Raw genomic sequence first — 12,509 nt, forward strand, 5'->3', positions numbered from 1 at the left:
AGCTGGAGCAGAGATGACTGACCTCGCAACAAACCACACCATTGCTGCTTGGCATTTCAACAGTCCTCTTTTGTAGTCCCTGAAGACCATGAGCATTTCCTGTTAGCCAAAGGGTTCAAAATGAGTATGATGCTGTCTTGTATATATTTACTACTCCAAACATTTCCTCCGTTCACCAATTTCTCCATCTGTTTAGACACCATTCCTGATTCAAATGTTAAATACAACAGTACACAGAATGGTCACAGGATATTTGAGGTCAGAATACAACAGAACTTTCAGAATGCCTTTTATTTTTAAAGAAGGAAATTTGTAATTTTACACAGAATTCGTTTTTCACAAACCTGGAAAATAGCATCATCACAACCACATACATTAATTTGTACAATATGCTATGCAGCTAATGCAAAAATTGCAAGTTTTCTGAACTTTTACATATGTACATTTTACAATAAACTGCCAGAAAAATGACAAAATAAACTGCCAATGTTTTTCCTTGCATATCAAAGAAAACTGAAGTCTGCCATTTTGGCAAACAACTCTCCCTGAATAATTTGATTCTTCAGTTTGTATATATAAATGGTCCTGAGCTCAAAATAGAAACAATTTGGCAAAAGCAATGTCCCAGGAAAAGGAATAAACATTCTTAATTTTTAAGTGGGGGACTGTAAGATTATTCTAAACTTCACAATTTTATTTGTACAATTTCAACCCATTTATTTCTTACACCTTCCCCACCCCACAAACATGCCATTTATGCCTTCAGTCACAAATAAGTTATGGTCTGATCCTTGGACTGGTATATATATACCTGCAGTTATTTCTGTTGTTTCATTGCAGTATAATGGTAGGGTGTTTTCCTTTAGGCATGGTTAATGCTCTACTGCTTTTCTTTTCTCTGCAAAATCAACCACTAAGCGTCTTACTTAGAGGTTCAACATTGCCCACTGAAATAAGTTATAGGCAAATTAGGAAGCAGACACTCTAATTTGGCAATGAGAATCATACTTCCGAAATTATGGGAATGTTCTCCTCCCCAAGTAAAACTTCTTAATGGCATAATCACATTTTTACAACATTGCTGCTGTATCTCTCATGTGGACTGGAAACCCTCTGCAAGTGTCTGCAACTTGAAGTTTGGCAGTAATCCCAAAACCAATATAACTGTCAGCCTGTATTAAGTCAAAAATCATTTTTAAGTATATAGTACTTAATTCTTCATAAAGTGTTTCAAATTTTCTTTTCTCTATTATACTCTAAATTGGAAACTCAAATGCGTAGTGACTAACATTATTTCTGAAGTGTTACAAAGTTGCTGATCAGGCTAACCAGTATAAAATGTTTTACAATGTCAAGTATGTAAAATTTTACTCGACTGATTTTTTTTGTTATTTTCAAGAAATTCGACGTGAACTATTGACGGTGTAACAATTTAGATGGATATTAAATATTGAAAAATTAACTTTAATTTGAAAAGAATTCCTCAAATCTTTAAGGTAAGTCATTTATAACTCAATGCTTTGCAGTCAAATTAAGTGGTCTTAACACTCCTGTGCCAATGTAAGATAATCTGAATGAATTTCTAAACATAAAAAAGGAAAACAAACGCTGCAAATGCACAATAGGTTTACGACATAAATAAAAAAATCATGCTTTGGGTGGCACTCTTTGGAAAACCAATCTTGCCTGAAAATAAACCCCTTTATAAAAGAGATGAGTTGTCCAAATAAAATACAATGCAAACTATAGGAGAAAATCTCTTATTGGCTACTTTTCTACCCTTTAGTCCATCATGCTGAGAGATTTTTAAAAATGTCAAGTGACACATTCAGAAAATTAAGTTGCTGCAACTATTATTTCATTGGCTGACAACAGCAAACACTTGTTACAGTAATTTAAATGTATTTTTGGGTGAGTGCATTTTTAATATTATGTTCACAAAAAAGTCAAGAATGCTGATAACTCAGCCAGAAAGATCTAATTTTGTCATATACAAGTTATCGTGAACTTATTACACAGTGACAAGGCAGCATGTGATTGTGCAACATTTGTTTTGAATCATTAATGAATAATTTTGACTGTACAACAGAATGGGATCAACTTGTGCAAATGCTTCTATTACAAATTAAAAGTTCAATGCTTGCGTTGTTAACTGATGATAATAGAAGGCTATTATACAAATGGTCACAGCATCCCTGGGCAATGGCAAAAAAGGTCAGCGCTCGTTTGTGATCTGGCATACCATCTTTTCACCAAGTAGACTGTGCCAGTGCCTCCCACTGGCCAACCTTCTGACACTAACTGCCCAAGTATACGTGTGAACTATAGATCATTGTAGTGAATAGTATTACAAAGTAAATTTTCAGGATCACTCTTGGCTCTGTTCAACCCAGCCAAAAAGCCTTGCTGATACTCAAAATTAAGGAAGATGCCCAGAAGCTGTGAAACTGTCGCTTGAACAAGTTATCACCTTAATCCTTGGATGTCATCACAATTTTGCTACATATGTTAACTTAAAATGTTTTGACAAACTGTATTTTTCATCTTTGGGGATGCATTGATATTTCATATTATGACACTTTTCAAACAAGATTGATTACCTAAGATAGTAAAACCTTGCCTTTACAAACTTTAAACTGGTAATGTTAAACTAAATTCATGTGTTTAAAGACCAGTTTTACATGTTATACAAAATTAAAAAGGATAGCTCAGTCACAATACCCAAGTTTGCTCTTTGAATTATGGAATGATAGGAATGGGAAGTTTTGGAAGGCAAATGTTAGTCACAAATAATGATGTCAAACATTCAGCAAATTTGTTCGTGGTACTAGCAACATCCTTAACTAGGAGTTAATTCTCATGAATTTCATTGTGAATCACCTTCACAAGTGGTCAATTTTAAGGATATAGTTTTCCCTGTAGAGCATGGCATACTATTTCTGAGTATTGACAAGTAACCTACTCCTATGATACTTTCATACCTATGAGCCACACAAGAACAGCATACGTGTTGTGCTTCTCAGATAATTACTGGAAATGAAGATAAAACAAAATCTTGGTAATAAATTAAATCAAAAGTAAACTATATGCTTTGTGATCCAAGGTAGATCTACAAAGTAGATATATGCAACGAGCATAGGTTAATAATTGATGCGCGTAAAGACTAATTCAGAAACTTTGCCATTTTTGAAACTGCCATCTGTACATTCATTGGAACATAGTTGGAACAAGGCAGAGAACCCCCTGCATCTCCACTAAGTTTATTGCTGTTATAAGTACTCAAAAATCTATTCTGTGAGTTTTGTTCAGAATCATATTTTTGCAGTTACTCTATAAACTGGTATTTAAGTTCACCAACTGTTGCAGAATTAGCACCATTTTTCATATATCTAAACAATATTCACTTTTATTGGATGTTTAAACCATAATAAAATTCTAAATGGAAGACAATTCACATATTTAGAATCTCAGCTAATGCAAAGAAATAAAAATCAGAAATTATAGTGCCAATTTTTAACATAACTTGCCTACCTGAGCACTGATGGAATTGGGTGCAATGTCAATTTTTCGATCATATCAATTTTGTTCACTAGTAATTATGATTAATTTTATCTCAAGCTGAAAATTCGAGTTTTATCCAATCCTGAGAGTTTCCTATCTAGGCATTTAGAGGAAAACTACCCCTTAGACTTTGTACACCTAATGTCCACACCAAAATTGAGTAGTTTTAGTGAGGTGTATGTAAAAGTCTAACCCATGACCAAATGTTCTGCAATACTCAAGATGGTTGCTTGGGGGCAGATGGGCTGAGGGAGTGGTCGCGAGGGTAAAACTTCTGATTTTCATGTGTTCCTGAGGACAACCACATCAAAGATTACAAATAAGATCTAGCATCATTGTAGGCACAGACAACACTGAAGGCACCAATTTCTTTTCATAAATGCAATTCCACACTGTGGATGAGCTAAAAGGTCACTTACTGTTACAGATCTTTAAAATGTTCAGACTGAACAATGCTGTAGATGTTGAACGTCAAAAAATCAAACTCTCTCACTCAGGTAAGTTTACAAATATTTCAACTGTCTCCTCTCCTGGGTGATCATGCGGTAACCATAAAACATTCTGCACAAGACAAATGTAAAGATTCGCTATGACTTGCTTGAAGTTCAATTTTTAAAAGACTGAACAGCATTAAAAAAAAAACTAAGGTCACTTGTTCAGTCTCTAACTCATACCTGCACCCCCATCCAAAAATGTAGGTGGTAAAATGTGAAATTATGTCAATAAACTGCCCCAGTATAACAGGATCACATCTTTAAAGAATGGTCGCCAATGGTCTTGCTGTGCCAAAAATGTTCGCAACTTTGTAGATTCAAGTTTTAATAGGATTTGCTGTGTCTTTTAAAAGTTAAATACATAAGGTTAAGGTGTTTAATTATACTATTACATGCAGATGTTTGCAAAGGCCAAAATGGAATAAATGAAGTAATATGGCAAACTGCAGATTTCTGAAGTGACAAAACTAAATACAATTCAGGACTTTTGTATAAATCTGAAAATAGTAAATAGAAGCACTTATACCAAGATTTCCTAGAACATAATACATATAGCAGGGGATGGACATCTGATCTAGTTTTAATATCCAACTTTATAACTTGAGAGACACGCTATAAACTTACAGATAATTATTCTATAAAGAGCTAGACAAGTTTTACCCGGCCCGATGCCTATTAGCAATTTGGAAATTTATTTGATATGTTGCACTGTTGTCACTGCAAAGAAAAGTATGTATTTGGTCGGGGTGGGGGGGGCTCTGATTTACAAATACTCACACTTATGAACGAGATACCATACCAGATTGCATTAGTATTAATTTCAATGTTCTGATGTGAACATTTCTTCATACTTATGAATGGTTGTTTTAAATTGTACTGTGTTCTGACTTGTGTATACATTGACTTACAAACGTACTCAAGAATGGGGCCCTCATACAATCCGGGGACTACCTGTAATTACTTTCCTTGTAGTATTTATTTTGCAAACTGCAATTGATAATGAAGTTTAAAAACTTCTTTCTCAGAAGTTTCTAAAATTTTTTGTACATAACTGATTTGCTGTAAATAGAGACAGAAAAGGTATTCTGTCTTTCTCCGTATAACCTTTTGTCGTGGAAATTGGCAAGAAGCTTGGAATTTAAAGTTATGTGCAGGAACTCCTCCAACGGCATTAGATACCCAAGAGGCCAAAACCTCAAGTTTGATTTCTGCTATTTTCTGTCAGTTCATACCAGTCTGACCAATAGTTAGGGGAGTGGGGCTTTAGTTAACCACAATGTCTCCAGAAAACAATGGAAATGTTCCTATGTTATCCATTGATTTTTGTTAGAAATGGTATGCGCATATGGTCAACATCAGGCTTTGGTCAAATAATCTTATTCTTTGGATATGCCTGTGAATATTCACTGCCTTGACAAGCATACGGATACTTGGACAAGGCACTAAACGATTGATGAAATTGCAACTCAGTGTGAATCACATCTTTTGAGATAGATGGTGGGAAGAATGCACTTCTGAACAAAATTTACAAACCTTGAAACAATTCTAACTCCAGTTTAAAAGTACAAATTGATAATACAAATAATGTACTCTACATTAGCACACTGATGACCCATTGTTTGAAAAACACTTACTTCCTAGTGTTATTTTGGAATATCCACAAATGATTTATCATAACAGAAGAGCATTTTAAAATTAATCCACACTTGCTAATTCACTCAGATTCTTAAATATGTAAAAATATTTGAAATGGTTTTCAACAGGTTATTTGTTTTATTTTAAAAATACTCCATATGCTGCTAAATTTGACGGTTAATGTTAAAAAAAATTGATTGATGTTGCAATATTTACAAGAACCAATTTAGAACACCAAACCTGATTAATCTATAAGTATAAATTGGAAAGTAATTTAAAACAGGGGTAAAATTAATGTTAAACCAGCCCATGTTAATTAGATGTATTTTTCTTGCAAAAAAAATTCAAAGTTATAACTCCTTAACTTTATTCCAAGAAAATCTGCACAATTACAGTCAGTACTACGCAAAATCTGATTTTTTTTCTTTCCTTTCCACTTTTTAAATAAATGGGCGAAGGAAAGAAATTATGGTCATTAAGCCGTTAGTATTACATTATTCTTGTCCTTTACTGAAACACAGGAATGGCCAAATTGATCAGATACAGGTGAGATCAGATGCTGACATGACAGAAAATATAAGGGATCAGAATTATCCAACTTATTACAAATTTAGACGATTTGTTAAATGTTAGGGCTAGGACAAAGAAGGTTATAGACATTTTAGCAATATTGTACTTACATGTAAAGAAAATGTGGTCTTTTTATCTTAACTTAAGATATCCTTCATTTCTACCCTGGCCCTCCAAAAAAAACTAATCTGGTTATAAAATATACAAGCTTTAAGCAAAATGCATTGATTGAATTTATGTTGAAGACAAATAAAAGACATCATGAAAAGAAGGTGGGTGTAAACTTGTGTTTCTTCCTGCTGCCATTATCCATTGCGTAAATGTGAATAACTGCTTCATTCACTGGTGAGACAGAGATACACTGTTTTGTTGGCTTAAAATACATGCAAGGAAGCAGAAATAAATAACATTAGCTGTAGTGCTTAATAGTAGAAAAACTAAGTTCACACACTTTTCTAGCATGGTCCAGGACATTGCTAGAGTTACCTTAAGTACTATTGAAGTTTTTTTGTGCTGTTACCACATGTTCCTAAATGGTTACAATATTGATCATGATTTTGTGTCCAAGCACAGCCAGCAGCGCCCCCACTCCCCAGAAAATAAATCCAGAAAAATATAAATATAATCCCTGAAATTTTAGAGAAGACAAATTCACAGTGGTACAATGCCAATAAATGGCTGCATTTCAGTCTCTCACTCTCATGGGTATTCGTCGTACCCGTCCAGACCTCGATACTCCATGGTTAGGTATCTCACTATATAAAAGGCTGTCTGTATCGGAATCATAATCATCATATCTTACAGTCCTTCTGCCTTGATTTCTGGTCCTTATTGCAGATGGTCTACAAACACAATCTCGTTTTACATAATCAGAGTCATCATCATCATCATCATCATCCCCATCTTCATCAGTATCCAAGATTTTTTGTTGCTTCTTATATTCTAACCTACTGGTAACTTTTTTGGAAGCAGTTACTTTGTTTTTTCCTCTCCCTTGAATTTTTCTCGGTCTCCCTCTCTTCACCTGTGTCTTTGCTTTCACTTTTATCTTGGATTTCACTTTTGCCCTAGCGTTCACATTGTAATCGCTGTCCAAATCAGAAACTGATTGGGATTCAGAGTCTGACTGAGATTTTGATTGAGAACTGGAGCATGAGCTGTTTTCAGTCTCAGAACTGGTACTGCTACCAGAACTGTGTTTTTGGGCTTCCCCATCCTCATGCTGCTGCTCGTTCTCAGACAGTGAGTCATCTTCCAAAACACAGGCATATTTTCTTCGCTTAACAGCACTTAACATGTCCTGCTCCCTCTCAGAAATGGAGTCTTCTTCCTCAGAATCACTCAAGATCTTGCGTTTCTTAGCTGCCATATTCTGACGGACCAATTTCCTGTTGTCTCCATTCACCTGAGTACCACATGGTTCTGAATTTGAAACAGGAAATAAAAATTAGGTTTACCTTTTGAAAATATTCAATTAGAAGAGGGATAGTTATAAACTGAAGACAATTCATTTTTTAATCAAAATAATTCTGGCACGTAGCCTCCCTCAATATAACACTGAAATATCAGCCTAGTACACAACAACCAAGGTACTTTATGTACTCAACAAGACTGTGCTTACGAAATCCATAACACTGTACCCAACATTAGATGCGATTCTGCAATTGGACAACATACCCTGGATAATCCTGTATGTGCAAGGTTTTATGCTGAAAATCAATTTAGGATAGTCCATGGGCTTACAGCATGCATATTTGGACACAAAAGAACATGTATGTACACCACCTGCTTCAAATCAATAAAATAGCTGATAGTCATTTGCTAATTCATTTCTCACAGCAATGCTCTGATTAGAGTCAACCTGTCCGGTTTAAAATGAAACAAAACTTGTTAACTGTCAATCAGTGTTATTACATGCATTCTCCATGATAATGTCCCTACTAATTAGTCTCCACTTGACAAACATACAATCAGCACTTTCCTCTATGAAGTATAGTAGTCAGAGATTTATAGTACAGAAAGAGGCCCTTCAGCTCAAAGTCAGTTTTTCCTTTGAATTTGTATTCTTGCAATATGTCCCACTGATCAAATCAAAAATCGTTTTCAGCAACACTCAAGTCTCAAAAACAGGCAGGGAAGATGAACAAGATGGTGTGAGTAACTTCGAAGTTAGTATGAGAAAAGTTCCAGAAACAGAACGTTTTAATGTGTCAGACATTAAGACATCCTACAAGATTGTTAAATGAATGAATTTAAGAAATAGATGTTAATGACTAAGTGAGCTGCATTAGCAATTAAAGATTTCATCAAGAGAGGGGCTAATTAAATAAGACAGTAACATGCCAACCGAACAATAAACTTTGAAGTGGAAACACGACAACAAGACATTGATGAGTCTATATGATTGTTGAGGGAAAAATTGCTAATTCTTTATTTCTGATATTTGTAAGAATGTTTCAGATTGTTTCTGCTTTTTCTCTTATGAGTAGACTGATTTGTTTTGGTACATCTTCTGAGTATGTTCAGTGACTGATCATTACAATAAACAAACTGCTAAAATAAAACTTTGACTCTCAAATCAGCTTACATTTTGGAACTTGACTTGTCCAATATTATCACCAGCTAAGGTCATAATATTCAACCTATGATAACCTCTTACACCCCCACGCCCTTCCAAAAATTGAAACATAAATAAACTTCAATAACAAGCAAAGCACACCAAATAGCAATCCATGGCACACAGAAATGATATAATCAGATTGTTTCAAATTAAAATTGCTAGGATTGCTGAACCATTACTCAAAAGCGAAATGTCAAAATGACAGTAAAAATTTCAGAGATACTTTTCAAAGTGTATTTAAACCAATAAATTACATAATTAATTCTTTTAAAAGTAAACGATCAAGCTCACCTGTTTTTTGATTTGGTGATGCATGCTTTCTTGCTGCTTTACTGCTGCCAGCCGCAGGCTCTGTCCAAGCACCATTCGGAGAAGAGGCTGTCGACTTCATGGTACTTTCATTCTCTTCAGCAGAGCTTTCACTGCAGTCTCCGTAGTCTGATGCTAAGAAACACAATATCAAAGAAAGAGATTTCTTTTAGTCTTGCACAACTTTCTAATTTGGTTGCACTCTTCTTACATTTAAACATATCGCCTGAATCCCAAACACTGCATCTTCACTCAAACGTTAGAGATTAGGGTGGAGTTTGTCTCCAGAGGGTGGACTTGTTGGGCCGAAGGGCCTGTTTCCATACTGTACTTAATCTAATCTAATCTTTCCAGTAATTCTGAGTATCAATTCACTGTTTTCAACTCAACTTACAGTCATGATGTTTTAAACTTTGAAGAGATCATTAACTAAAGATGATAACATTGAGTGAGTGTAAGTGTTTGCCAACAAAAATCCAAGTACAGCTGCAACAATTCACCAAGGAATTTTAAAATGGAAACAGGATTATCCCTGAGAGGCTTCCGAAGCTTTAAGATTGTTGAGAGTAAACGTGCTTAAGCTTTATTTCTGATATTTGCAAGAAGACTATTTCAAATGATTTGTAGTTTTCCCTTGTGTGTAATAAACTTGATTTGTTTTGTTAAAAGTACATTTGTAGCACCTTGAGATCTGATGATCTAAATACCTCAAAACCTGTTAAATTCACACAGACCAACTCAGTCAGGAACTATGCAATTGCTCAGAACTCTAATCTTGTGCTGACTGGTAAAAGTAAAAATTGGCAGAAAAATGTTGGATTACAAGCACGTTGCCAGGACCGGAACATTTTCTACTAGTTGGAGTCATATTTAGTACATGGAATGTTTCAGGCTATGGTTGGTGGAGGTCTGTCATCTCAGCTCCAGGGTATTACTACAAGAACTTCTCAGGGTAGTGTCCGAGACCCAACTGTCTTCAGCTGTTTCATCCATGACCTTCTCACCTGTCATAGCATCAAAAATAAGGATGTTTGCTAATGATTGCACAATATTCAATGCTATTTTCAACTTCTCAGATGGTGAAGCAGACTATGTCTAAATGCAGTAAGACATCCAAGTTTGGGTTGACAAACGAGTGGTGAGTAACTTTCACATCCCACAAGTGCTGCTCCAACAATACACAAGAAGCTTGAACACCATACAGTGCAAAGCAGTTGGCTTGATAAGCACGTCCTATTCACTGCCTCGATCAGCAAAACAGTAGCAACAGTGTGCACTATCTACTAGATACAATGCAGTAAGAAGGTCCTTGCATATTCCCTTACAAATCCATGGACATTACCACCTAGATGGTGTTTCGAAGTTGAAAGATTGAATAGTCGCTTTAAGATAGAAAGTGCTTTTCTGAATTGCAGGTGCCACAACAGTTGCCAGTGTACAGAGCAGGTGGGAAATGGGCTATTCCAAAATGAATACATGTAACAATTGGCTGTTGAATAGAAACCTCAGTTTTGCTTGCTGTTTTGACAATTCAATCAATTAATTTAAATCTTGCCCAGGATACCAAAACCCAATTGAGTTTGAATTTATTGTATTGACTACATCGGACCAATGAGATGATATGATGTTGGGGTATATAAAAACCAGGGCATGTTAAAAATTGGTCAGTGCAACTGCCATTGAACCAGACAGTAAGCGCCATCCAAAGAAATGAACATCTCGCTCTCAAAGAAATCTTAGAAGGCACTACCAAAGATACCTTTTCCCAGTAAAAGCAGTAAAAAGAAAGATGACGACCCAGGGAGAAGACAGCATAACAGACAACATGGACTTTCAGAGACAAAGTAATGTTTAATAATTGTGTTATTGGAGCAGCAATTTTATCGAGTTGGGGTCAGACAGTAATTACATAAGAGAAAAGGGATCTTGGGTTTGTTAATAGTTTTTATTTAGTGTTCACTGTTCGAGTTAGGAAAATAAAGTATTTTTTCTTTAAACAGTGGAAATTAGAGGTACTCTTTCACTCATTCACAATTTTAGCAAATTACGAGGCGAAGCTAGCTTTTCTGGTTTTACTTGCCCTGGTTTTAGTTTTAATTTGCAGAGGGGTCCAACCTCCACGGCGTAACAATGGAAAGGGAAGCAGATAAATAGGAAGGCCACCAATTGTAAAAGTTCCCCTCCAAGCCACCCATTATTCTGACACAAAAATACACGATTGTTCCTTCAGTGTTCTTGAATCAAAATCCTGGAACTGTCTCGCTAACAGCAATATGGATGTAATATGCCAAATGGATGCAGCTATTCAAAAAGACAGGTCACTATCACATTCTCAAGAGCAATCAGGGATGGTATTGCCAGCTACATCCACAACCTATGAATTAATTTTACAAGTAAGAAAGAAGGTTAACAGAGATTTGAGTGATATGTGTAAGATTATGACAGGCTTAAAAGCAGTTAATCTTTGAGCTTAGTTTCAAGAAGATTTGTAGCTCAGGTTGAGGTTCTGGATGTAGGTTTGTTTGGTGAGCTGGAAGGTTCACTTTCAGACGTTGCATCACCATACTAGGTAACATCTTCAGTGAGGCTCCGAATGAAGCACTGGTGGTGTAGCCCACTTTCTATTTATATGTTTACATTTCTAGGGTCATGATGTCATTTCCTGTGGTGACATTTCATATGATGTCATTTCCCGTTCTCTTTCTCAAGGGTTGGTAAATGGGATCCAAGTCAACGTGTTTGTTGACAGAGCTCCGGTTGGAATACCCTGCTTTTAGAAATTCTCATGTGTGTCTGGGTTTGGCTTGTCAAAACATGGATGTGTTGTCCCAGTCAAAGTGGTGTCCTTCCTCATCGGTATGTAAGGATACTAGTGAGAGTGGGTCATGTCTTTTTGTGGCTAGTTGATGTTCATGTATCCTGGTGGCTAGTTTTCTGCCTGTTTATCCAATGTAGTGTTTGTTACAGTTCTTGCAAGGATTCTGTAAATGAACATTAGTTTTGCTTGTTGTCTGTATAGGGTCTTTCAAGTTCATTAGCTGCTGTTTTAGTGTGTTGGTGAATTTGTGGGCTACTACGATGCCAAGGGGTCTGAGTAGTCTGCCAGTCATTTCCAAGATGTCTTTGATGTAGGGGAGAGTAGCTACATCGACTTGGATCCCATTTACTACCCCCCCCTCAGAAAAAGAACAGGACATGACATCACCATAGGAAATGATGTCACCATAGGAAATGACATGACCAACCCTAGGAAACTCACATATAAACAGAAAGCAGGCGTGACCACCAGTGCTTCATTCAGAGGCTCACTGAAGAGGTTA

The 12,509-nt window shown here is 35.9% G+C and overlaps 1 protein-coding gene across 3 annotated transcripts in view; it reads right to left on the reverse strand.

The window, feature by feature from the left end:
* Positions 1–1,642: 1,642 nt before the first annotated feature.
* brwd1 (bromodomain and WD repeat domain containing 1) overlaps positions 1,643–12,509 on the reverse strand; it is a 213,785-nt gene continuing 202,918 nt past the window's right edge. For 2 of the 3 annotated variants that reach the window (XM_043701210.1, XM_043701209.1), the window contains 2 exons: positions 9,172–9,324; positions 1,643–7,682 (listed from right to left, as the gene is read on the reverse strand). In XM_043701210.1, the coding sequence (XP_043557145.1) occupies positions 6,946–7,682; positions 9,172–9,324 (890 nt within the window). In that variant the 3' untranslated portion in view covers positions 1,643–6,945. The remainder of the gene's footprint in view (positions 7,683–9,171; positions 9,325–12,509) is intronic. The other variant, XR_006313234.1, reaches the window with a different exon arrangement.

Source organism: Chiloscyllium plagiosum, chromosome 12 (genome assembly GCF_004010195.1).
Source record: "Chiloscyllium plagiosum isolate BGI_BamShark_2017 chromosome 12, ASM401019v2, whole genome shotgun sequence".
Lineage (NCBI taxonomy): Eukaryota > Metazoa > Chordata > Chondrichthyes > Orectolobiformes > Hemiscylliidae > Chiloscyllium > Chiloscyllium plagiosum.